The sequence below is a fragment of the Myotis nattereri genome, assembly GCF_964212035.1.
Source record: "Myotis nattereri genome assembly, chromosome: 2".
In the NCBI taxonomy this organism is placed as follows: Eukaryota; Metazoa; Chordata; class Mammalia; order Chiroptera; family Vespertilionidae; genus Myotis; species Myotis nattereri.
The window spans coordinates 106868107-106895348 of NC_138076.1; the positions used below are offsets into that span (position 1 = coordinate 106868107).

General features: G+C 43.8%; 1 protein-coding gene across 4 annotated transcripts in view; it reads right to left on the reverse strand.

The window, feature by feature from the left end:
- The window catches only part of BCL2L13 (BCL2 like 13), a 224849-nt gene extending 198062 nt beyond the window's left edge, over positions 1 to 26787 (reverse strand). For 2 of the 4 annotated variants that reach the window (XM_081083524.1, XM_081083521.1), the window contains exons 1-2: positions 26626 to 26778; positions 1033 to 1203 (exon numbers count right to left, since the gene is read on the reverse strand). In XM_081083524.1, coding sequence (XP_080939650.1) covers positions 1033 to 1153 — 121 coding nt within the window. In that variant the 5' untranslated portion in view covers positions 1154 to 1203; positions 26626 to 26778. Of the gene's footprint in view, positions 1 to 1032; positions 1204 to 26625 lie in introns of all 4 variants that reach the window. The other 2 variants (XM_081083523.1, XM_081083522.1) reach the window with 2 other exon arrangements.
- Between the last annotated feature and the right edge of the window lie 455 nt (positions 26788 to 27242).

The following is a 27242-nucleotide window of genomic DNA, read 5'->3' on the forward strand; positions in this document are numbered from 1 at the left end:
AATCTCCAGTGTGTGTGGGGGGGAGGAGGGTGGGGGGGGGGGTTTTACAGGGGGAGGCCAATTGGTGATTCTCTCTCAACATTGATGTTTCTATCTCTCCCTCTCCCTTCCTCTCTGAAATCAATAAAAACATGTGTTTTTTTTAATTTTTAAAATAATGACAGAAAACTTCCCTAACTTGGTGAAGGAAATAGATATACAAGTCCAGGAAGTACAGAGAGTCCCCAACAAGATGAATCCAGAGTCCCACACCAAGACACATCATAATCAAAATGCCAAAGGTTAAAGAGAAACAGAATCTTAAAACCAACAAGAGGAAAGCAGTTAGTTATCTACAAGGGAGCTCCCATAAGACTGTCAGCTGATTTCTCAACAGAAACTTTGCAGGCCAGAAGAGACTGGCAAGAAATATTCAGTGATGAAAAGGACTTGCAACCAAGATCACTCTACCCAGCAAAGCTATCATTTAGAATTGAAGGTCAGATAAAGAGCTTCATAGACAAGAAAATGCTAAAGGAGTTCATCACCACCAAACCAGTATTACATGAAATGTATGGGTATTCTTTAAAAAGTAAAAATAAAAAATAAAAAATATGAACAATAAAATGGCAATAAATGCATATCTATCAACAACTAATCTAAAAATTAAAATAAATGAACAAGGCGTCTAATGAACAAAATAAACTGATGAATAAAATAGAACCAAAGGCAAGGAAACATGCAACAGACTGACGAATCTTAAAGGGAAAGGCAGGAAGGGGGAGAGATTAACTGGAGAACTTATATGCATTGCCCATGGAGGCAGACAATAAGGTATTGAAGGCTTAGAGCAGGGTAGGAACCGGCAGGAGGGAGGGTAATGGGGGGAAAATGGAGGGACATCTGTAATACTCTCAACAATAAAGCTTTTTAAAAGCTTATTGGTATTATTTGATCATAAAACCATAAATATAAATTATTTAGGTATATATGCTTTTACATATGATGTTATTATTGCTACTAAATATAACCACCATAAGCCAAAGGTAATACCTTGTAGTGAGGAAAGATGATGCTCTTGCAGCTTCTCCTGAGAGAGGTGTCTCAAGTAGCTGAGAACAACATACTTTGTTTCATAGTGAAATCCCAGAGGAACAGAAGTAGAAGACGCCATTGAGTTGGGTGGCAGAGCTCCAAAAAGGTCTATTAACAGATGCGTAAAACCTAAAAACATGAAAGCATTTTTTCAGTTTAAGTTTATTACATGCTGCCCAGCTGTTGTCGCCAGTGGTTGAGCATAGACCTATGACCCAGGTGTCATGGTTTGATTCCAGGTCAAGGCACATGCCCAGATGGTGGGCTCAACCCCTGGTGGCGGGGAGAGGTGCGGGAGGCAGCCAATCAGTGATTCTCTCTCATCATTGATAAAAATATATACTAAAAAATAAAGTTTATTACAGTAGGTGCTCAGGTTATGTCTGAGATCCATTCCTATAGCGCAACGTAAAGCAATTTTTGCCTTAAGTCGGAACCCACCTACATAAGCACCTACGTCACTCACATGGAGCACATACACAGCAGTAATGAAGTGAAACAGTAAAAAAAAACTTAAAAGAAAGATAACAATTCCTGACCTTTACTTGTGGTAAATAATAAAAACCATAAAGCACATATGTACATACGTCAAAATGACAGATCTTTTTTTTTATAAATAAATGGGAGATGGCAACATAACCACAAAACGATGTATGTCGAGTCCCATGTAACCCGAGGACTGTCTGTACATGCTAGTAGATTTTCTTCTTGACTTCAATTAGTCAACTAAATACCAAAATAAGTATTTCTAAGACTTTTCTTCTGAGTAATGTTTTAAAAATATATTTACTTACTAGTGGTAATTTATTCAAATTTCATATCAAAAGCACACTTCCCTCTCTCCCTAGTTTCTCTATTTTCACCCAAATGGCAAAAACACTAGTCATGCCCCCACTGCTCCTCCATCCAGTATGTTCTCTTATTTCCTTTACTAATAAAGCCTCCTAAATTGTGGCCACCCAGTTGCCAATTATATTTCCTAGTCTCCTTTGCAACTGAATGTACCATATGATCAGTCTTAGCCACAGGAATATGAGTGGAAGTTATATCTGCAATTTGTGGGTCTTTCCTCAAAGAATTCCTCTTCCCTCCTTTCTATGGTTTGAAATGCGAATATGGCAAACATGCAAACAAGAACACCATTTTAGGGGATGGTGAAGCAACAAGACAGAAGGAACCTGTGTCCCAGAATGACCATGTAGAACAGAGTGACCTTGCCAACCTGACCACTAGCTTCTGGACTGTTATTTAAGCTCCTATGTTCTAAATCTCTTCATTAGGCTTCCTAACTTGTCCCCTAGTCAACACAACTACAACTCTCCCTTTTTCACCTGGACTTAGTAGCAGTTTTACCTACCATGTACCTTTTTATTTATTTTTTTAAAAAATATGTTTATATTGCCCAGCTGACTAAGTGGTTGAGCGTCCACCTATGAACTAGGAGATCATGGTTCAACATGCCCGGGTTGTGGGCTCAATCCCCGGTGTGGAGCATGCAAGAAGCAGCCTATCAATGGTTCTCTCTCATCACTGATGTTTCTCTCTCCCTCTACCTCTTCGTTCCTCTCTGATATCAATAAAAATTTTTTTTAATGTTTTTATTCATCTTTAGAGAGATAGAAACATTGATGAAAGAGAAACATAATTAATTGACTGCCTCCTGCATACTCCACACTGGGAATCGAGACCGCAACCCAGGCATGTACCCTAACCCGGAATCAAACTGTGACCTCCTGGTTCATGGGTCGATGCTCAATCACTGAACCACACTGGCCAGTCTACCTTTTTAAGATTTATTCTCAGCATGTTCTCTCTTTTCTGGAGCCCACCCACGCCCCTCTTCCCTCTTTCGTCCCTCAAGGCACTTATCTCTCTCTCTTTCTCCTAAGCTCCAGAGGCCCTTCTTTTGCTTCTGTAACTTGTTTCCTGAGTGCATTTCTTCTACAGCTCACTTCTTCTACCTCTGTGACTTTCTAAATACACTTTCTCTTATAACTTGAAATAAATAAATAAATAAATTTATTCTCACATGCTGTACAGCTGAAAGTAATACAAATGTTGAATGAAATTGAAAAAAATTTTAATTAAAAAATATTTATGATCTTAGCAACTTTCAAATATGCAATACAGTATTATTAACTATAGTCACCATGATGTACATTATATCCTCAAGAATGATTTCTTGCCCTAAGTGGTTTGGCTCAGTGGATAGAGTGTCGGTCTGCGGACTCAAGGGTCCTAGGTTCGATACTGGTCAAGAGCATGTACCTCGGTTGCGGGCACATCCCCAGCAGGGGGCGTGCAGGAGGCAGCTGGTCTATGTTTCTCCCTCATCGATGTTTCTAACTCTCTATCCCTCTCCCTTCCTCTCTGTAAAAAATCAATAAAATATTTTTTTTAAAAAAAAGAATGATTTCTTTTATAACTGAAAATCTATACCTGTTGACCCCTACTATGTACCTTACTAGCTATTTCCAACCATAATATCTCATCAAGAGGTTTCCAAATAACTGTTTTCTACTTAAAACAACACTACAGACTTCTTTAAGATCTCAAGAAATATCCAGTAGCCCTGGCCAGTGTGACTCAGTTGTTTGAGCATTGTCCAGTACACCAAGAGGTTGCTGGTTCAATACCAGGTCAGGGCACATGCCCAGGTGTGGGCTTGATCCCCAGTAGGGGACATGCAAGAGGCAGCCAATCAATGTTTCTCTCCCTCTATCTTAAAAAAAAAATCAATAAAAACATATTTTAAAAAAAGAAAAAGAGGTAGCTAACAATAGGAAAAAGAGACAGGCAAGGTTGGCAAAATGTAAGATCTGTTAAAAGCAAACTAAGAGAAATGTCCTAGAATAATTATTGTTTCTATCTTCTGAGGGCAATGCTACAAAAATTATATCAAAATACCCAATAAATCAACAATATGCCTTGGACTGCCCTGCTCAACTTTAAGTTCCCATAAACTTCAGAAAGGTATATTTAAAAATTATTAATACATACGCCAAAGAAAGGGAAAAGGTATAGCTTACATCACAGGAATAAAAGCAACATCCCTTGTGTTCTTACAGGATATTCAAAATATTTGATGACAAAAGAAGACAAAGAGAAAGAAAAAAATATATTTGATTACACTTTTACATTGTTATTACCATTTAATAATGAAAAGACAGTGTTTCAAATTTACAAATAATAAAAAAGAGACCCATAAAAGTGAAATAAATTTTCTGAGATCTATGAATCAGATATTAACTAGCAGTAGTGCTATAATGCATTTTCACCTTTTTTTTTTAATCCTCACCCTAGGACAGTGGTCGGCAAACTCATTAGTCAACAGAGCCAAATATCAACAGTACAATGATTTAAATTTCTTTTGAGAGCGAAATTTTTTAAACTTAAACTATATAGGTAGGTACATTGTTATTAACTTAATTAGGGTACTCCTAAGCTGGCCTTTGCTAAAAACGTCCTCAATCTGATTGAGGTATGTTCGCTGAGGTTGACCCCTTCCAACTCTCCCATCCACACTTGTCTTGTATACTTGTTTCAGATAGACCAGTGTGGATGCGAGAGTTGGAAGGGGTCGACCTCAGCGAAAGTACCTCAAAACAATGTACCTCCCCCGCACTGCATATCCCACGGTCTGCCTGCGAGTCACCGGACCAACACCCCCCACTTCTTCGACACCCCCCACTTCTTCTAACGCCACTTCTTCAAAATAGACTCGCCCAGGCCAAAAACCGACTTCTGCGCATGGGCCACAAAGTTTCAATCGCACTGTACGTGCGCGCCCGCACGTGGTATTTTGTGGAAGAGCCACACTCAAGGGGCCAAAGAGCCACATGTGGCTCACGAGCCGCGGTTTGCCGACCACTGCCCTAGGACTTGCTTTTATTGATTTTAGAGAGGAAGGGAGAAACATCGATGTGAAAAACATCAATCAAATGCCTCCCACACACTCCCCGACCAGAGATCGAATCCACAACCTAAGTATGTGCCCTGACCAGGAACTGAAGTACAACTTTTTGGTCTATGAGTTGGGGCTTCAACTAACTTAGCCACCCAACCAGAGCTAATTTCACCGTTTGTTTGTTTTTTTACTTTTTTGCCTACCAGCCATCTGACCTCAATTTCCTATCTATGGAGCATCCCACAGAGGCAATCATAGTAGAAAACAAATCCCCCACACTACAAAAGCTAAAACTGACTAGATATTTTCTCTCCTGTTCTGGTCCATGGATCTCAGGCTACAGATATGTAATCTAGGTTCAGCCAAGTCAGAGGTTCTAGATTTGGAATCTAAAAAGACATTAAAAGGTAATTTATGGAATAGTGGTGGTGTTGGTTCAGCAGAGGCAGTGGTGCAAATCCAGTAGCAGTATACTATTCTATTCCCGTGGCCAGACCTTGGCTGAGTGTGCAGCACTCTCCCTTGGTTCTTGCCTATTTCCCAAACCTAATTTTCCACCTTTTCTGTCCATTCTGTAAGATATCCAATACCCTTGCAGTAAGTTCCTTTCTGCTCAAATAAGCTAAATTACTTTGTGTTGTTTATAACCAAGACTTAACTGGAATCTACTTTTCTTAAAATTTCTAAGGCAGTTTCCCAATGAATATAACACACTACATTCTAAAAGATTACTAGACTATTTATAGTTTAGAAAATCTTCTAATTCTACAAAGTCCACATACAGACTAATAATTACATCTATTAAAATAGACAACCGTGCCTTCTGACAATTTTTTGTATTCATTCCACACCATCTTAACATACAAGGTACTCGCCCGACCACTGTGGCTCAGTAGCTGAGCATCGACCTAGGAACCAGAAGGTCACGGTTCGATTCCCGGTCAGGGCACATGCCTGGGATGCGAGCTTGATCCCCACTACGGGGCATGCAGGAGGCGGCCAAACAATGATTCTCTCTCATCATTGATGTTTCTCTTTCCCCCTCTTCCTTCCTGTCTGAAATCAATAAAATACATTAAAGAAAAAATATACAAGGTACTCTATATGCATTAGACACAAAGACAACTAAGATAAATTACTGCCCTCAGAAGTTTTCAACCAAGTAGAAGTAAACAAAAATATATAAACAAGAACAATAAAGTTCTATAATACAAGTCAGTATCCATAGAGTGGGAGAGAACAACCCAAAAGAAGAAACAGACAAGTCTCTCTGGGGAAGGGGGAAAGGAAGAGGAAATTAATTATGTCTTTATAAACTAAAAACTGAGCCAGGCTTGGAACATGAATAGGTATTCACTAATTGAATCAGCTGGGCAATGGGAAAGGGGTGAATTTTAGATGTAAAGTAGGTCAGAAAAGGGCACAGAAGCACTTTGAAACAGCATGGAATAATACAAAAATTAAGGAATTTGACTTATCTCAATCACTAGTGGCCCAGTGCATGAAATTCATGCACATTAAAAGGGAATTAATTAGAGGAAATATTTTAATATTGCTATTAGCCCTTTCTCTATAATAGAAGTGTCAGAGATGAAAGAAAATTAGTAACATGTATATAAAAATCTTCCTCCTGTCAGAGTCTGGGGCACACCAGGGGACCCAGAGCCAAGACCCCGCCCACTCCTCGAAACCGCAAAAGACACAGACCTGGCCAGCCCCACCCCCATTGGGCGAGACCCAGACCCGACCGGGCCCACCCCCGTCAAGCCCCACCAGGCAGGGGGTGCAGCCTCAGGTCCCTTGTCAAGCACCGCCAGGTGGGGGGTGCAGCCTCAGGGCCCCCATCAAGCCCCGCTGGGCAAGGAGCACAGCCTCAGGTCCCCCGGCGCATGCTGGGCAGGGAGCGCAGCCTCACGTCCCCCGGCACATGCTGGGCAGGGTGCACAGCCTCGGGTCCCCCGGCACACCCTCAGGTCCCCCAGCCCAGCACCAAGACAGGGGGTGTGACCTGAAGTCCCCTGGTCCAGGCCAGGGTGGGGGACATAACCTGAGGTCCCCTGGCCCGGCGCCAGAGCGGGGGTTGCAGCCTGAGGTACCCTGGCCTGGGCCAGGGTGGGGGACATGCCGTGAGGTCCCCTATCAAGCCCCACCAGGTGGGGGACACGGTCTGAGGTCCCCCTGCCCAGCAGCAGGGCAGGGGTCATGGACTGAGGTCCCCTGGTCCAGGCCAGAGCGGGGGGCCCGCCTTGAGGTCCTCCATCAAGGCCCGCCAGGTAGGGGGCATGGCCTGAGGTCCCCCATCAAGCCCTGCCAGGCAGGGGATGAGGCCTGAGGTGCCCCATCAAGCCCTGACCGGGCAGGGGCCACAGCCTCAGCTCCCCTGCCCTAGCCCAGTGCCGCACGCAGCCTCAGATCCCTGATAATCGCTCATTATGGCTTGTTATGGGAACCCCGCCTCTGCTGTGGGTGCAGTCATCTTGTGATGGTGTGATGGAGTGAGGGTCAATTTGCATGTTACCTCTTTATTATATAGGAGGACTTGGTGGCATCTTTAAAACCAGTGACATATAAAACACCCATGATCCTTCAGTAACAAACGTAATATCCCAATCAGACAATAAATGGTTTGCTTTTTTTAACCAGATTTCTATTATGAGTATCTGCAAATCCCAGGATACTAGGATGGAAAAGACTGCAGGAATTAAGCTTTATTTAACTTTATATTTTATTTTATTTATTTATTTTATTATTTTAATTTACTTTACTTATTTATTTTATTTTTTTATTTTTTTGATTTTAATTTATTTTATTTATTTATTTATTTTATTTATTTTTATTGCTTAAAGTATTACAAAGGGTATTACATCTGTGTCCCTTTTTTTCCCCTGCCCTTGACAGTCCCCTAGCCTCCCCTATCCCCCAGTGTCTTATGTCCATTGGTTATGCTTATATGCATGCATACAAGTCCTTTGGTTGATCTCTTACCCCCCTCCCTCCTGCCCCCCAACCCTCCCCGGCCTTCCCTCTGCAGTTTGACAATCTGTTTGAGGCTGCTCTGCCTCTGTATCTATTATTGTTCAAAAGTTTATAATGGTCGCTATTATCCATGAATGAGTGAGATCATGTGGTATTTTTCCTTCATTGACTGGCTTATTTCACTTAGCATAATGCTCTCTAGTTCCATCCATGCCGTTGCAAATGGTAAGAGTTCCTTCCTTTTTACAGCAGCATAGTATTCCATTGTGTAGATGTACCACAGTTTTCTAATCCATTCATCTACTGATGGGCACTTAGGCTGTTTCCAGATTCTAGCTATAGTGAATTGTGCTGCTATGAACATAGGAGTGCATATATCCTTTCTGATTGGTGTTTCTGGTTTCTTGGGATATATTCCTAGAAGTGGGATCACAGGGTCAATGGGAGTTCCATTTTCAGTTTTTTGAGGAAACTCCATACTGTCTTCCATAGTGGCTGCACCAGTCTGCATTCCCACCAGCAGTGCATGAGTGTTCCTTTTTCTCCACATCCTCTCCAGCACTTGTTGTTTGTTGATTTGTTGATGATAGTATTTTATTTATTTTATTTTATTTATTTATTTCATTTCATTTCATTTCAGAGAGAGAAGAAGGGGTAGGGAGAGAGAAACATCAATGTAAGAGAGACACACATGGATCAGCGTGCCCCAACCAGGAATCAATCCTGCAACCTAACCCTAGCTGGTTTGGCTCAGTGGGTAGAGCATCGGCCTACATTCTGAAGGGTGCCGGCGTCAATTCCACTCACGGGCACATGCTCAGGTTGTGGATTCAGTCCTCAGTAGGGGTCATGCCGGAGGCAGCCGATCAATGATTCTCTCTCATCACTGATGTTTCTAGCTCTCTCTCCCTCTCCCTTCCTCTCTGAAATCAATAAAAAATAAAAAAAAAGAAAGGAAGAAATTTATAAGCCCTAGCCAGGTAACACAGTTGGTTAGAGTGTTGTCCCCATACACAGCCAAGGTTGCAGGTTTGATCCCTGGTCAGGGCACATTAAAGAATCAACCAATGGCCCCGCTGGTGTGGCTCAGTTGGTTGGAGTACAGTAGGTCCTTGGGTTACATCAGAGATCCGTACCTACGGCGCGACATAAAGTGATTTTCGCCGTAAGTTGGAACCCACCTACATAAGCACCTACGTCACTCACATTGAGCTCGTACACAGCAGTAATGAAGTGAAACAGTAAAAAAAATTTTAAAGAAAGGTAACAATTCCTGACCTTCCCTTGTGGTAAATAAATAATAAAAAACATAAAGCACCTATGTACATATGTCAAAATGATGGAACTCTTTTTTTTATAAATAAATGGGAGATGGCGACGTAACCACAAAACGATGTATGTCGAGTCCGATGTAACCCGAGGACTGTCTGTATAGTCCAGTGATGGCGAACCTTTTGAGCTCGGCGTGTCAGCATTTTGAAAAACCGTAACTTAACTCTGGTGCGATGTCACATATAGAAATTTTTTTATATTTGCAACCATAGTAAAACAAAGACTTATATTTTTGATATTTATTTTATATATTTAAATGCCATTTAACAAAGAAAAATCAAACAAAAAAATGAGTTCGCGTGTCAATGTTTCTCCCTCACATCCATGTTTCTCTATCTCCCTCACCCTTCTTCTCTAAAAAAAAAAATCAATAATTAAAAGAAAAAAAAAGAATTCCCAGGCAGTGTGTCTCAGTGGCTGAGCATCAACCTATGAACCAGGAGGTCACGTTTGATTCCTGGTCAGGGCACATGCAGGTTCGATCCCTAGAGTGGGGCGTGCGATCTCCAGTGTGGGGCACGCAGGAGGCAGCCTATCAATGATTCTCTCTTATCATTGATGTTTCTATCTCCCTCTTCCTCTCCTTCCCTTCCTCTCGGAAATAAAAAAATATTTTTTAAAAAAATCAACCAGACAACCAAATCAAAACACACCTAAAAAATAAAACAGACATCATCCAGAACCACAGGAAGGCTGGCTGAGTGGAAATTCTACAACTAGGAGGAAAGAGAATATCATACCCAGACTCAGAGGAGGTGCAGTGCTGAAGTGAAATACTCAGGTACGGAGTGCACGCGGAGCGGGCTGGCGGCGGAGGGCGCGGTTGGTGCTTTCAATCGGGAGGGAGTCTCAGATTCTGAGCTCCAGATCCGGGCGAGTCTCTAGGGACCCAGACTCAAACGGGAGAAGTGGGACAGTCGGAACTTGAAGGCAGCTTTCTCTCTGAGGTTTGCAGCGGTTGCTGGGACTCTGTGAGGCAGAGCCCCTAGGGACGGAACTGAGAGCCGCCATAACTGCTCTCTCCGGCCCACCCTGTTGATCCCGAGCCCGAGCGACCCACCGCCCCGCCCAAGCCCTGCACAGAGCCATTTGCCAGATAGCCTCAGGCAAAGGCTAGATTAGCACCTCCCTAGAGGACAGAAGTTTTCCCACTGCAGACACAGCTGATTCTCACAGCCACTTGGCCTGGAGGTCAAATCCCCCTAGTATTAACTACAACAATCAAGGCTTAACTACAGGAGGTCTGCACACAAAGACCACTAGGGGGTGCACCAAGAAAGCATAAAAAAATGCGGAGACAAAGAAACAGGACGAAAATGTCAATGGAGGATATTCAGTTCAGAACCACACTTTTAAGGTCTCTCAAGAACTGTCTAGAAGACGCTGATACACTTAATGAGATCCTCAACAAATCTAATGAGACCCTCGATGTTATGATAAAGAACCAACTAGAAATTAAACATACACGGACTGAAATAACGAATATTATACAGACTCCCAACAGCAGACCAGAGGAGCGCAAGAATCAAGGCAAAGATTTGAAATGCGAAGAAGCTAAAAACACCAAACCAGAAAAGCAAAATGAAAAAAAGAATCCAAAAATACGAAGATAGTGTAAGGATCCTCTGGGACAGCTTCAAGTGTACCAACATCCGAATTATAGGGGTGCCAGAAGATGAGAGAGACCAAGATATTGAAAACCTATTTGAAGAAATCATGACAGAAAACTTCCCCTACCTGGTGAAAGAAATAGACTTACAAGTCCAGGAAGCACGGAGAACCCCAAACAAAAGGAATCCAAAGAGGACCACACCAAGACACATCATAATTAAAATGCCAAGAGCAAAAGATAGAGAATCTTAAAAACAGCAAGAGAAAGAAACTCAATTACCTACAAGGGAATACCCATACGACTGTCAGCTGATTTCTCAACAGAAACTTTGCAGGCCAGAAGGGAATGGCAAGAAATATACAAAGTGATGAATACCAAGAACCTGCAACCAAGATTACTTTATCCAGCAAAGCTATCATTCAGAACTCAAGGTCAGATAAAGAGCTTCACAGATAAGGAAAAGCTAAAGGAGTTCATCACCACCAAACCAGGATTATATGAAATGCTGAAAGGTATCCTTTAAGAAGAGGAAGAAGAAGAAAAAGGTGAAGATACAAATTATGAACAACAAACATGCATCTATCAACAAGTGAATCTAAGAATCAGGTGAATAAATAATCTGGTGATCATAATAGAACCAGGGACATAGAAAGGGAATGGACTGACTATTCTTGGGGGGGAAAGGGGTGTGGGAGATGCGGGAAGAGACTGGACAAAAATCATGCACCTATGGATGAGGACAGTGAGTGGGGAGTGAGGGCGGATGGTGGGCCGGAACTGGGAGGAGGGGAGTTATGGGGGGAAAAAAGAGGAACAAATGTAATAATCTGAATGATAAAGATTTAATTAAGAAAAAAAATCAACCAATAGCCCTAACCGGTTTGGCTCAGTGGATAGAGCGTCAGCCTACGGACTTAAGAGTCCCAGGTTCGTTTCCGGTCAAGGACATGTACCTTGGTTGCGGGCACATCCCCAATAGGGGATGTGCAGGAGGCAGCTGATTGATGTTTCTCTCTCATCGATGTTTCTAACTCTCTATCCCTCTCCCTTCCTCTCTTTAAAAAGCAATAAAATATCTATTTTTTAAAAATCAACAAATGAATGCACAAATAAGTGGGACAACAAAATTGTTATTTTCTATCTCTTAATCCCTTTCTCTATAAAATCAATCAATACATAAAAATATTTTAAGAAATAAAAATTGATGTAACCGGTTGGGCTCAGTGGATAGAGCATCGGCCTGCGGACTCAAGGGTCCCAGGTTCGATTCCGGTCAAGGGCATGTACCGGAATTGGTTGCGGGCACATCCCCAGTAGGGGGTGTGCAGGAGGCAGCTGAATTGATGTTTCTCTCTCATCGATGTTTCTAACTCTCTATCCCTCTCCCTTCCTCTCTGTAAAAAAATCAATAAAATATATTTTTAAAAAAAGAAATAAAAATTTATAGCACCTACCTCAAACATACTAATTTAGAATATCTTACCTATATTATAGTACTTAACCCCTTAGAACTATAACAGAAACTCATAATTTACCATGTTTTTCTAAAACATTTATTTATTTATTTTAATATATATTTATTGATTTCAGAGAGGAAGGGAGAGGGAGCAAGAGATAGAAGTATCAATGATGAGAGAGAGTCACTGATCGGCTGCTTTCTGCATGCCCCTCCTGGGGATCAAACCCGCAACCTAGGCATGTGCCCTGACTGGAATCGAACCCGGGATCCTTCAATCTGCAGGCCAATGCTCTGTCCACTGAGCCAAACTGGCCAGGGCTTATCCTATATAATAAACGGCCAGGGACCATAGCGGAACGACTGGAACGACCGCTCAACCAGTCGTCATGAGGTGCATTAACCACCTCTCGGTCCCTCCCCTCCTCCACCTCCCCCACACTCCAATCCCAGCCCGCAGGCAAATAGGGAACCACAGGGAAGTGGGTGGGTGGTGGCAGGGCAGGCCTGGGGACTGGCAAGCGGATGGAATGGCTGACCTCTTGGTCCTTCCCCCAGCCTGCAGGTTCCGATGGATCAGCGATAGTGAACAGGGGCACCAGGTTGGGTGCGGGAGGACTGGGCTTGCTGTCAGGCTATTGAAATCCCTAGCTCATCCCCAGCTGCTCGGGGGATCAGGCCGGTGGGTAAGCAGGCACCAGCGACTTCACCTCCATGCACGTGCGCCAAGCTGGCCCCTGATGGAACGTGATGCCCACTCGGGGCCACTCACATGGACGCCACTCAAACGGGTGCCGCTGCCACGGCTGCTGCTGGAGCTTGTGGTGCTGACAGAAGCTGTGGGGCATGCCCACAACCTACCCGCCCAAGTGGCAGAGGCGACGTTTGGCCTGGGGACTGGCAAACAGGCAGAAGATGGCCCTGATCACAGGCTAGGCCTAGGGACCCTACCCACACAATTTCGTGCACTGGGCCTCTAGTTTATTTTTAAAGAGGGAGAAAGGGAGAGAATCACCAATGAAAGAGAAATGTTGATTGGCCACCTCCTGCATGCCACCTGCTGAGTATCAAGCCAGCAACCTGGGGATGTTCCCGGACTGAGAATCCAACCAGCAACCTCTTAGTGCAATGCTCAACCAACTGAGCCATACCAGCCAGGACAATTCAACAAGTTTTAATTAAATTATTTCAGGAAGCTCTTTGTTTTTAGACCATTTTTTTAATTAATTAAATCTTTATTGTTCAGATTATTACATTTGTTCCTCTTTTTTCCCCCCATAACTCCCCTCCACCCAGTTCCCACCCCACCCTCCTCCCTCACTCCCCACCCACTGTCCTCATCCATAGGTGCATGATTTTTGTCCAGTCTCTTCCCGCATTCCCCTCACCCCTTTACCCCGCAAGAATAGCCAGTCCACTCCCTTTCTATGCCCTGATTCTATTATAATCACCAGTTCATTCTGTTCATCAGATTATTCACTTGATTTTCAGATTCACTTGTTGATAGATGTGTATTTGCTGTTCATAATTTGTATCTTTACCTTTTTCTTCTTCTTCCTCTTCTTAAAGGATACCTTTCAGCATTTCATATAATCCTGGTTTGGTGGTGATGAACTCCTTTAGCTTTTCCTTATCTGTGAAGCTCTTTATCTGACCTTCAATTCTGAATGATAGCTTTGCTGGATAAAGTAATCTTGGTTGTAGGTTCTTGGCATTCATCACTTTGAATATTTCTTGCCACTCCCTTCTGGCCTGCAAAGTTTCTGTTGAAAAATCAGCTGACATTAGTATGGGTACTCCCTCGTAGGTAACTGACTTTCTTTCTCTTGCTGCTTTTAAGATTCTCTCTTTGTCATTTGCACTTGGCATTTTAATTATGATGTGTCTTGGTGTGGTCCTCTTTGGATTCCTTTTGTTTGGGGTTCTCTGCGCTTCCTGGACTTGTAAGTCTATTTCTTTCACCAGGTAGGGGAAGTTTTCTGTCATGATTTCTTCAAATAGGTTTTCAATATCTTGCTCTCTCTCTTCTTCTGGCACCCCCATAATTTGGATGTTGGTACGTTTGAAGCTGTCCCAGAGGCTCCTTACCCTATCTTCGTATTTTTGGATTCTTTTTTCATTTTGCTTTTCCGGTTGGGTGTTTTTTGCTTCTTCATATTTCAAATCGTTGACTTGATTCTTGCAATCCTCTAGTCTGCTATTGGGAGTCTGTATAATATACTTAATTTCAGTCAGTGCATGCCTAATATCTAGTTGGTCCTTTATCACAACATCAAGGGTCTTATTAGATTTCTTGTAGATCTCATTAAGTTTATCAGCAGTTTCTAGAAAATTCTTGAAAAACCTTAAAAGTGTGGTTTTGAACTCTATATCCAGTAGTTTGCTTTCTTCCATTTCTGTCATTTGTGTCCTTTTTCTTTGTCTCCGCATTTTTTATGCTTCCCTGTGTTGATAAAGTGGTTTTCTGTGCTGAGTGTCCTCTAGGGCCCAGTGGTTCAGCCTCCCCAATTACCTGAGGAGGACACTCTTGTTGCACCCCCTTGTGGTCTTTGTGCACAGTCTTGTTGTAGTTAAGCCTTGATTGTTGTGGTTATCACTGGGAGGAATTGACCTCCAGGCCAATTGGCTTTGAGAATCAGCTGTGTCTGCAGTGGGAGAACTTCTGTGCTAGAGACACCCCTTTGGGCAAGACTTGCTTCATTGGAGCTTTGGTGCTCACTGAGTCTGCCCCCTGAGTGTGGCCTTTATGGTTCCACGGAGCTGCAAACTGGATGGTCCCACTCTGACCTCTGGGTTTCCTGGCTCCTGGATCTCTAGGAAGGTGCTAAACTAGCCTTTGCCTGAGGCTATCCAGCAAAAGCCTGCCTGCAGAACTTGGGCTGGGCGGGTCCCACGGGATCAACAGGGTGGGGCTAGCAGTTATGGCTTCTCTCAGGCCAGCCCTCAGAGGCTCTGCTTCTCAGTGTCCTGGTAATCGCTGCAAGCCCCGCGGAGAGAAAGCTGCCCTCGAGATCTGACTGATGCCAGACATTCCCGCTTCTCCTGTATGAGTCTGGGTCCCTAGAGACTCACCCGGAACTGGAGCTCAGAGCCTGAGACTCCCTCCTGATTGAAAACGACAACGGCCGCCAGCCTGCTCCACATGCCCCTCTGCACTTTAGTATTTTACTTCCGTACTGCACCTCCTCTGAGTCTCGGTATGCTTTTCTCTTTCCTTCTAGTTGTAGAATTTCCACTCAGCCAGGCTTTCTGTGGTTCTGGATGATGTCCGTTCCATCTTGTAGTTGTATTTTTGAAGTGGTTGTTCGAGGCAGCAAACTCTGGTGTTTACCTATGCCACCATCTTGGTTTCTCTAGACCATTTCTTTCTACTAAAATGAAATTATAATGTAACAAGATTGTTAAATACTCAAGTAATATGGAGTTGAACAGATCTATAATACCAGTTTGTAAACAGAAAAATAAATACCCACAGATAACTATGTCACAAATCAAAACTTATAATTTTATGTTTTTAATGTTTATTGATATCAGAAAGAGGAAGGGAAAGGCAGAGAGAGATAGAAACATTGATGAGAGAGCAACATGGATTGGCTACCTCCTGCACACCCCCTACCGGGGATGGAGCCCGAACCTATGCATGTGCCGCAACCTGAAATCATACAGGCGACCTCCTGGTGCATGGCATGATGCTCAACCAACTGAGCCACACCAACTAGGTCAAAACTTAAAATTGTAAGCATTAACACGTTAAGCCCCATGTCAGTCACTAGTGACTGACACTATACTTTCCTTCCAGAAGACAAAACAGGCTGGGAGCTTAACATGTTAACAAAGTTTTTTGATTACCACATCTCTATCTAGTCCCAAGTCTCAGTAGTGGTCTGAGTAGGAAAAAAATTTTTTTGAAGTTCCACAAATTAACATGAATCCAATAACTCTATTTTTTTAATCCACGCTTTATTAGCTCCTATGGCATTCTAAGACTTTCTCCAAAAAAAAAAGAAAGAAGTAAAATTAAATAATCCTAAGCCCTGGCTGATGTGGCTCAGTTGGTTGGAGTGTTTTTCCATATACCAAAGTGGTTGCAGGTTCGATTCCCAGTCAGGACACATATCCAGGTTTCAGTCTGAATCAGAGTGCATGCAGGAGGCAACCAATCAATGTTTCTCTCTCACATCTCTCTCTCTCTCTCTCTCTCTCTCTCTCTCTCTCTCTCTCTCTCTCTCTCTCTCTTCCACACACATCAATATTCTTCCCTCCTTCCCTCCCTCTCTTAAAAAATAATCAATAAAAGCCCTAGCCGGTTTGGCTCAGTGGATAGAGCGTCGGCCTGCTGACCGAAGAGTCCCAGGTTCGATTTCAGTCAAGGGCACATGCCTGGGTTGCAGGCTCGGTCCAACGTGCAGGACACAGCCGATCAATGATTCCCTCTCATCATTGATGTTTTTATCTCTCTCTTCCTCTCCCTTCTTCTCTGAAATCAATAAAAATTTATTTAAAAAATCAATAAAAATAATCAAACCTTTACATAATCCTAATAAAAATTATGAAATTGTAATAATTTACCCCATCCAGTTGAGAAATGCAACTAAGCAAGGTGTCATTTAAAAAATCAGCAGACTCTAAGTATTCTAATGTAGGCTATCCCTTTCCAACTGAAACACGCCTAACTGAAGTTCTCTAGTTCAATCTTGTGTTAAGAATTGCCCAGAGAGCATTTTCTCAATAAACTGAGATTTTCCTTCCTGGCAATTATTGTCAGTTTGACTCAAGTAAAGTCATAAAAAATAAAAAAAGTGCCCCACAATGTTCTCACTCATCAATTGGCACTCACAGATAATATACCTATACAGGAATGCCTTAGTACAGGGGTCCTCAAACTTTTTAAACAGGGGGCCAGTTCACTGTCCCTCAGACCGTTGGAGGGCCGGACTATAGTTTAAAAAAAAACTATGAACAAATTCCTATGCACACTGCACATATCTTATTTTGAAGTAAAAAAACAAAATGGGAACAAATACAATATTTGTATTTGCATGTGGCCCGCGGGCCATAGTTTGAGGACCCCTGCCTTAGTTGCACTCTCTCCCCAGACATACAATTAATTAGGCTGTGTGTGTGTGTGTATGTGTGTGTATAAAACTTGTATAAAAAGGAGGCAAAATTCAGTTACTCTGTTACATTCGTCAGAGAGAAATGAAAACACATTTCTACACAAAATCCTGCACATGAATGATAATAGCAGCATTACATAGAAAAGCCAAATAATTGCCCATCAACTGATTAAAAAAGTATATTCATACAATGGAATATTATGTGGCCATAAAAAGGAATGAAGTACTAACACAGGCTACAACAACCAGAAAACATTATGCTAAATCAAAGAAGCCAGTAACAAAGTCCACATCTATATATATAATGAAGGAATATGCAAATTTGCCCTCCTGGTAAAGGATGGAGCATAACGACCAGCTGGAGCAGGTGGGTGTGGCTGCAAGCCCCACGAAGCCAGGCCAGGGACATGAGGCTGCATCAAATAAAATAAAATGGCCGAGACCGGTTTGGCTCAGTGGATAGAGCGTCGGCCTGCGGACTGAAGGGTCCCGGGTTCGATTCCGGTCAGGGGCATGTACCTGGGTTGCAGGCATATCCCCAGTGGGAGATGTGCAGGAGGCAGCTGATCGATGTTTCTCTCTCATCGACGTTTCTAACTCTCTATCTCTCTTCCTTCCTCTCTGTAAAAAATCAATAAAATATATTTTAAAAAAATAAATAAATAAAATAAAATGCATTCACATGCCCTAAAGCACAAACATCCCAGCAGATAACTCAATGCAGGTTATTGTGTAATCACAATGATTACACAATAAACTTATTTTCACCGAAAAAAAATAACATCTTCACTTAAAGATGCCCCAGTAAGGCTGCTGAGGCTTTCATCTGTCCCTTTCTACACCAAAGACGACAGGGTTCAAGGAGGAAGGGTTCCAGTTTCGTTTTCTCAGCACCCAGCTACGAGGCTTCCCTGGGGTGGCTCTCCCCTCCGAGCCCTGCACAGGACAGGCCCGGGAGCCCTGAAGGGAGACGGAGCGAAGTGCTTTCCCTCGGGAACCCCGCTCTCCCTGGGAGTCCGTCGCAGAAGACGCTCTCCCTGGGAACCCAGTGCGCAGCAGCAGGACCTGGCGAGCCGCAGGAGGGCGACCTACCCATGCGGATGTGTACGCTGGTGGAGGCCATGCAGCTGCCATAGTTGAAGTCGTGCTCCATGGAGGAGCGGGGGTAGTGGGGATCAGGGTTGGCCATGTTGGCAATGAAACCCCAGCTCCCCGCCTAATGACTAGAGCACAGGGACCTCAACAGTCCTCAGTTACTTAAGAGCAGCAGACAGCCAGACACACACACACACACACACACACACACACACACACACACACACACACGGCCTAATTGTATGTCTTGGGAGAGAGTGCGACTAAGGCATTCCTGTATAGGTATATTATCTGTGAGTGCCCTGACAGAATGGAACCCAAACCGTTGCTGTGGCAGAGGAGTTCCGACCCACAGCAGGGGCCAGGGCACACCAGAGGGGTTTTGTTGAGGGGCCCTGACAGGCAGCCCACAGCGCAGTGGGTTAGAACCTCCTCCTGATACAGCAAGGTTGAGGGTTGGATCCCTGGTCAGGGCACAGACAAGAAGCAACCAAAGAGAGCATAATAAGTGGAACAACACACTGGTGTTTCTCTCACTCCCTTCCTCTCTCTAAAATAATCAATCAATAAAAATTAAAATAAAAAATAGCCCTAACCAGTTTGGCTCAGTGGATAGAGCGTCGGCCTGCGGACTGAAAGGTCCCAGGTTCGATTCCGATCAAGGGCATGTACCTTGGTTGTGGGCACATCTCCAGTAGGAGGTGTGCAGGAGGCAGCTGATCGATGTTTCTCTCTCATCGATGTTTCTAACTCTCTATCTCTCTCCCTTCCTCTCTGTAAAAAATCAATAAAATATATTTTAAAAAATAAATACATAAACCCTCTGGCTTGCAGAGTTGCTAAAACATTTAGAAAGCAAAGTCCCATTTCTTCTCATTCATTCAACAAATTCTTCATATGCTCCTTCAAAAATCACACTGAGAATGGGTGTTTGTTTGTTTGTTTTGGTTAATCCTCACCTGAGGACATTTTTGCATCGATTTTTTGTTGTTGTTTTTTTACAGAGAATGGAAGAAAGGGAGAAATACAGAAACTAATGTGAGAGACATCAATTGGTTGCCTCTTGCTGAATCCCTGACCAGGGCCCGAGATTAAGCCTGCAACCCAGTATGTGCCCTTGATTGGAATCCAAACCGGTACCCTTCAGTCCGCCTGCAGAAGCACTATCCACTGAACCAAACCAGCATTTTTTTTCTTTTTAAGTCCTCCTCTAAGGATATATTCTTTTTACTGATTCTAGAGGGACAGGAAGGGAGAGGGAAAGAGAAAGAGAAATATCAATCAGTTGCCCAAGCAATTCGACAGGGATGGAACCCACAACCTGTGTATGTGCCCTCACCAGGAATCGAACCCATGATCCTCTGGTGTGTGGGAGGACACACTAACTACTGATCCACACCGACCAGGGTCCAGAGGTACATTTAAAAATTTTTTTCAGATCTGCCATAGCCAGGTGGCTCAATTGGTTGGAGTCTCAACCTGTACACCAAAGGGTTTCCTGTTGGATTCTAGGTTAGGGCACATACTTAGGTTTAGGTTAGATCCAGGTGGGTCAGCAGGTGCAGAGGCAGCCTACTGGTATTTCTCTGTCATATGGATGTTTCTCTCTCTAAAAATCAATTTTAAAACATCCTCAAGTGAGAATTAAAAATATATATCTATATATCTATACTAAAAAAAGGGTAATATGCTAATTAGACCAGGTCGACCGACATCTTTCGTATGTCCGACTTCCTTCCGGACAGTTAGGGGGCAACCAGGCCAGCAGGGGGGCAGTTAGGGGGTGACCATACCGGCAGGGGGGGCAGTTAGAGGGTGACCAGGATGACAAGCAGAGGCAATTAGGGGCAATCAGGCAGGCCAGCAGGGGAGCAGTTAGGGGGTGGCCAGGTCGGCAGGGGGGCAGTTAGGGGTGACCAGGCCAGCTGGGGAGCAGTCAGGGGGACCACCGCCCGCCCCAAATGAATTTCATGCATTGGGCCTCTAGTGTGTGTGTGTGTGTGTGTGTGTGTGTGTGTGTGTTAATGTGTGTGTGTATTACCTAAATAGACACTTTTCAAAAGAGGACATTCAGAAAGCCAAGAGACATATGAAAACATGCACAAAGTCACTAATCATCTGAGAGATGCAAATTAAAACAACAATGAGGTACCATCTTACACCTGTCAGAATGGCTATCATCAACAAATCAACAAACGACAAGTGCTGAAGAGGATGCGGAGAAAAGGGAACATTCATGCACTGCTGGTGGGAATGCAGACTGGTGCAGCCACTATGGAAGACAGTATGAAGTTTCCTCAAAAAGTTAACCCTTTGAGTGCCAACTAGTATCCTAGGAACTATGCTAAAATTGCCAAGGCATTTTTGCTAATTTTACAGCAGTTTAGGAAAAAAATTATGAATCGCAAGTAAATGAAGTTACATATTCAAAAACTTAAGGAAAACTTTACTACATTGACATATTTAGCAATATCATCATCATTAATAAAAGCAGACTTAGAACTGGATGCCATTTCAAAGCTTTGATAGCGCTCCTGGCACTTATGGTGAAAGACAGGAGGAGCGCGATTGCGCTCCTTGGCACTCCAGGAATTAAAAATGGAGCTCCCATTTGACCCAGTGATCCCATTTCTAGGAATATATCCCAAGAAACACCAATCAGAAAGGATATATGCATCCCTATGTTCATAGCAGCACAATTTACCATAGCTAAGATTTGGAAACAGCCTAAGTGCCCATCAGTAGATGAATGGATTAGAAAACTGTGGTACATCTACACAATGGAATACTATGCTGCTGTAAAAAGGAAGGAACTCTTACCATTTGCAACAGCATGGATGGAACTGGAGAGCATTATGCTAAGTGAAATAAGCCAGTCAATGAAAGAAAAATACCACATGATCTCACTCATTTATGGATAATAAAGACCATTATAAACTGATGAACAAAAATAGATACAGAGGCAGAGCAGCATCAGACAGGCTGTCAAACTACAGAGGGAAGGCCGGGAGGGTTGGCGAGGGGGCAGGGGGCACGTAAGAGATCAACCGAAGGACTTGTATGCATGCATATAAGCATAACCAATCGACACAAGACACTGGGGGGTAGGGGAGGCTGGGGGAATGTCAAGGGGGGGCGGGGGGGAGGAAGGAGACATATGTAATACTCTTTATAATAAAACAAAATTATTTAAGCAATAAAATAAAATTTAAAATACATATATATGTGTATTAAAATTTTTTAGCTCAAATTTTATTTGGTTCTTTTTTAAATTTTATTTTTCATTTACAGTTCATATTCAATATCCTATTCCAATGTATTAAAACCCTAATATGCAAATCGACCAAACGGTGGAATGACTGGTCGCCATGAACTGACCACCAGGGGGCAGACGCTCAACATAGGAGCTGCCCCTGGTGGTCAGTGCACTCCCACAGGGGGAGCACCACTCAGCCAGAAACCGGGTTCACGGCTGGTGAGTGCAGCAGCGGTGGCGGGAGCCTTCGTGGCAGCACTAAGGAGCAGTGAGCTAAGTGGTAGGGAGCAGCAAGCAGGCGGGCGGTAAGGAGCGAGGGGTCCTGGACTGCGAGAGGACACAGGCCGGGCTGAAGTTTCCCCCACCCCCAGTGCATGAATTTCATGCACCGAGCCTCTAGTCTATAATAATAAAAGCATAATATGCTAATTAGACCAGACATCCTTCCAGACAACCTTCCAGATGAAGCCAGGGCTGCAAGGGAAGCCCCGGTCCCGGGGGCCTGCCAGCAGCCGGAGGGAAGCCCAAGTCCCAAGTGCCTGCCAGCAGCTGGAGGGAAGCCGGTGCTGGCAGCCGGAGGAAGGAAAGCCTACTCTTGCATGAATTTTATGCATCGGGCCTCTAGTATTATATAATTCCATTTATATGAAACTAGAGGCCCAGTGCACAAAATTCGTGCATGGAGGGTGGGGGGGGGCGGTCCTTCAGCCCTGCTTGCAGTTTCTTCAGCCCAGGAACATGACTTGCTTTATAGCCAGGTGCAAACATTTTACACTGTAACCAAATATCTGTGAACCATTTTCCTGTGCCTCACCTCACTAGGGAGAGGAAGCACGGCGTTGCTACATGAAGTCATTACCTGGTACCCACAGTGGCTGTTTCTGGGAGGGGCTGAGCTGTGGGCTGCATTTTGTGCCATGGGGTCTCAGCAGCATCAGCTGTGATTTGGTGGGCTGCCAATCCGGGGTGGTGGCAGAGCCTGTGTCCCACTTGGGGGAAGCCAAGTATTGCTTTGTAGACGCCAGGTCCGCAGTGTCGTTTCTCTGTGCTTGTCACAGCAGCTCCTGCATTGAGCGTCTGCAGGTAACTTCTCTTTCAGGTAATTGTCAGCAACACAGCAGTAAATATTAGCACGAAGTTATTATTGTAGATCACATAGGGAGAACAAAGGGTAAAATATTTAACTGCAACAGTGTTTGACTATATTCTGCACAGCTAGAAAACCTGAAGTCATTTTCAAAGTCCACCATTTCTTTCTTTTTTTCAGTTGGGTCAAGTTTTTAAGCTTTCTAAATCTCCATTTTCTAACTAATGAAAATAGGATTCTACTGAGGCACCTTTCTACCTACTCCAAGACTTCTGTGAGGATCAAATGAGATGAGGCACAGGAAAATGGTTCACAGACATTTGGTTACAGTGTAAAATGTTTGCACCTGGCTATAAAGCAAGTCAAGTTCCTGGGCTGAAGAAACTACAAGTCCAGGAAGCACAGAGAGTCCCAAACAAGAGGCCCACACCAAGACACATCATAATTAAAATGCCAAGGGCTAAAGACAGAGAGAATCTTAAAAGCAGCAAGAGAAAAGCAATTAGTTACCTACAAGGGAGCTCCCGTGGGAATGTCAGCTGATTTCTCAATAAACACTTTGCAATTCAGAATTGGGTGGCAAGAAATATTCAAAGTGATAAATATATTTGAAAGAAAGAAAGAAAAGAAAAGAAAAGGAAAGAAAAGAAAAGAAAAGTGATGAACAGTAAGGACCTACAACCAAGATTACTCTACCCAGCAAAGCTCTCATTTAGAATTGAGGGTCAGATAAAGAGCTTCTCAAACAAGAAAAAGGTAAAGGAGTTCATCACAACCAATCCAATATTACATGAAAAGTTAAAGGGTATCCTATATAATAAAAGCCTAGGTCAGCTGTGGGCAAACTACGGCCCACAGGCCGGATGCAGCCCATTTGAAATGAATAAAACTAAATAAAAAAAAGACCGTACCCTTTTATGTAATGATGTTTACTTTGAATTTATATTAGTTCACACAAACACTCCATCCATGCTTTTGTTCCGGCCCTCCAGTCCAGTTTAAGAACCCATTGTGGCCCTCGAGTCAAAAAGTTTGCCCACCCCTGGCCTAGGTGGTGTCATGCCCTTGCGCGACACCCTCGTGTGACATTGTCACAAGATGGCCGCCACAAGATGGCCAGCAGGGGAGGGCAGTTGGGAGTTATCGGGCCAGCAGGGGAGGGCATTTAGGGGCGATCGTGCTGGCAGGGCAGTGGTTAGGGGGCGATCAGGCTGGCAGGCAGAAGTGGTTAGAGCAGCCGTGGGCAAACTATGGCCCGCGGGCCGGATCCGGCCCGTTTGAAATGAATAAAACTAAAAAAAAAAAAAAGACCGTACCCTTTTATGTAATGATGTTTACTTTGAATTTATATTAGTTCACACAAACACTCCATCCATACTTTTGTTCCGGCCCTCTGGTCCAGTTTAAGAACTCATTGTGGCCCTCGAGTCAAAAAGTTTGCCCACCCCTGGGTTAGAATTCCCCTGTGCACGAATTTCATGCACCGGGCTTCTAGTTCTTTAAGAGGAGGAGGAAGAAGAAATAAAAAATATGAATAAAATGGCAACATATACATATCTATCAACAAATGAATCAAAATAAATGAACAAGAAATCTAATGAAAATAAACTGGTGAATAAAGTAGAATCAGTGGCATGGAAGCATAGAACAGACTGAAAAATCTCAGAGGAAAGGTGAGTAGGAAGCAGGAAGAGAGTAACCAAAGATTTTACCTATGGATCCAGACAGTAGGGTGTTGAAGAACTGGAATAGGTTGGAAACCAAGTGGAGGAGAGCAATGGGTGGGAAAGGGGGACATCTGTAATACTCTCAACAATAAATATTTAAAATTTAAATAAATAAATAAAACAGTGATTATTATTATTGTAAATCACTTCTCCTCAAAGCTTAGTATACGATATTGAGTAAATCTTGATTAACTAATGTGCTCATGAGTACATCTTTTCTTTACTAATCTGGTGGGACTCAACCTTACATATCCTTCCACTGAACTCAACTATTGGAGTACAATCATCCATAAGAAAGTAAGTCTTGCCCTAACTGGTTTGGCTCAGTGGATAGAGCATCAGCCTGCAGACTCAAGGGTCCCAGGTTCGATTCCGGTCGAGGGTATTACCTTGGTTGCGGGCACATCCCCAGTGGGGAGTGTGCAGGAGGCAGCTGATCGATGTTTCTCTCTCATCGATGTTTCTAACTCTCTATCCCTCTCCCTTCCTCTCTGTAAAAAATCAATAAAATATATATATTAAAAAAGAAAAGAAGTCTTTGGGGGGAGGGGCGATTGAGAATAGTACCTGACTAATCAAGAGTTAAAGCATTTTCAAAATCCTTAGTAGCAAAAAAAAAAAATCCTTAGTAGCCTATCATCAAATGAAGACTATGTCATGCCTGGGCTGATGTTGCCCAATGGTTAGAGCTGAAGGGTCTCAGGTTTGATTCCCTGTCAAGGGCACGTACCTGGGTTGCAGGTCCGATTCCTGGCCCCAGTTAGAGCCTGTGCCGGAGGCAACCAATCTCTCTCTCTCTCTCTCTCTCTCTCTCTCTCTCTCTCCGTTCCTCCCTTCCACTCTCTCTAAAAATCAATGTAAAAAATATCCTCAGATGAGGATTAACAAGACAAAACAAAACATTTTTCATAATGGTATGAATATTTTCAATTTGCAGGTATCAATGTGCAATGTATATGTATCCAACTGTGTATATGAAGTAGAAACAGTTCACTACCTATACAAACATTTGCTTAATTTTCTGGGAGCTAAAAAAGAAAAAAAAAAAGAAGGTATTATAAGGGTATGGCAACTCATCCAAGGTCACACAAGTCAGGGCAGAGATCAACATTCTGGTTTACCACAAACCTCCAGGGGAAATCTTACTGACAATTTGGCAAAAAGACTTTCTGTCTGTTTTACTTTATATAATATAAAAGGGGATGTTATCAGGTCAGCTAAAACTTCTAAATAAACGCAGTGAGATCTATTTTGGATAAACGAGCCTGTGAACAACTGTCCAAATCCGTCCAATTAGGGTAAAGCCTCAATTCAAAAAGTCTAGCAGCTTTCCTTCATAGTTGGTTACGAAGGAAAAAAACTTGGGGTCTCCTTGAAATGGTGAAAGGATACAAATCATAGGTAGAAACGACACACTGTGAGTTGCATTGCCTCCAAGGATAAAGGAAGGTTTTCTGAAAAAATATAATGATGATGATAATAATAATAATAATAATAATAATGGTGTCAGGACATCAATGAAGAAAGGATTTAAAAAATTCTAACACCAGAAATTACCAGGATTGGCAGAGCTAATCTATAATCATTCTAAACAAATCACAAGAAAAATACCTCTTCCTCACCCAAAAGATGTCCACATTCCCCAGCCTTGTTCTAAAAATGGAGCAGGATTTCTGTGTGAAGGTGCACGGCAGGAGCCGACCTCCTTCGCCTCCCGCTGCACTCAGCCCGCTCCACGAGCGCTCGCGGCGGACAGGTAGGTGCAGTTACCAGGAAACGGGCCCTTTCCGCTCCGAGGACGCCCGGGAGAAGGAGCCGGGACGCGCACTTGCACAGTCACGGTCACACCATCACTGACACTCCGGCGGCGTCGGAACTGAGGAGCCGGTGGTTCGGCACCGTCTCCGGACACCTTCCTACACAGTGAAACCGCCTGAGAAACTGGGTGAGGACTAGCTCCGCCTGCCCGGAACCCCAGGCCCTCACCTGACACGGTGCCTGACCCAGAAGAAAAGAAAGAAGAGGCGGCGGCGGCAGTTGTTTCCAACAGGGTCCTCCAGGGGGGATGGTGGCTTCGACCCGCTGCCCTAGCCTACCGCACCGCCATGTTGGGAGGTTGGGTCACCGCGGCGTGCTTCCGTCACCGCCGGCGGCGCGGCGGCTGGGGGCGCCCAGGGACGCCGAAAGGGGCGGCTCTCTGCTCCAGCGCAAGGAAGAGCCATAGAGGCCTGGAGGTCTCTTCGCGCAGATGTCACCCGAAAGAGCCGACTTTCCCTAGCCCTCTCTCCCCCGGAGCGGCTCAAATCTGTGATTCCCGGGCTTGGTGGATACGTTGATAACTGGAGGCAGGGCAGTGGTCTACTGATGTGCTGTGAGAGAGGCTGGCGATTTCCCGGGTCAAGGAGCATTGCCGCCTCCACAGAACATGTTCTGTATCCACAAGCCAATATTGAGCTTTTAGTATGTGCACGCAGGCGTGATAGAGAAGTTCCAGGAGAGCTGAGAAGTTCGCAGCCAGTTTGGGGGAAGATGGACTTTGAAAGTTGGGAAAGATTTCTGGGGGGCGGGTGGAGGTAAAGAGGTCATTCTAGGTAGAGAGCCCT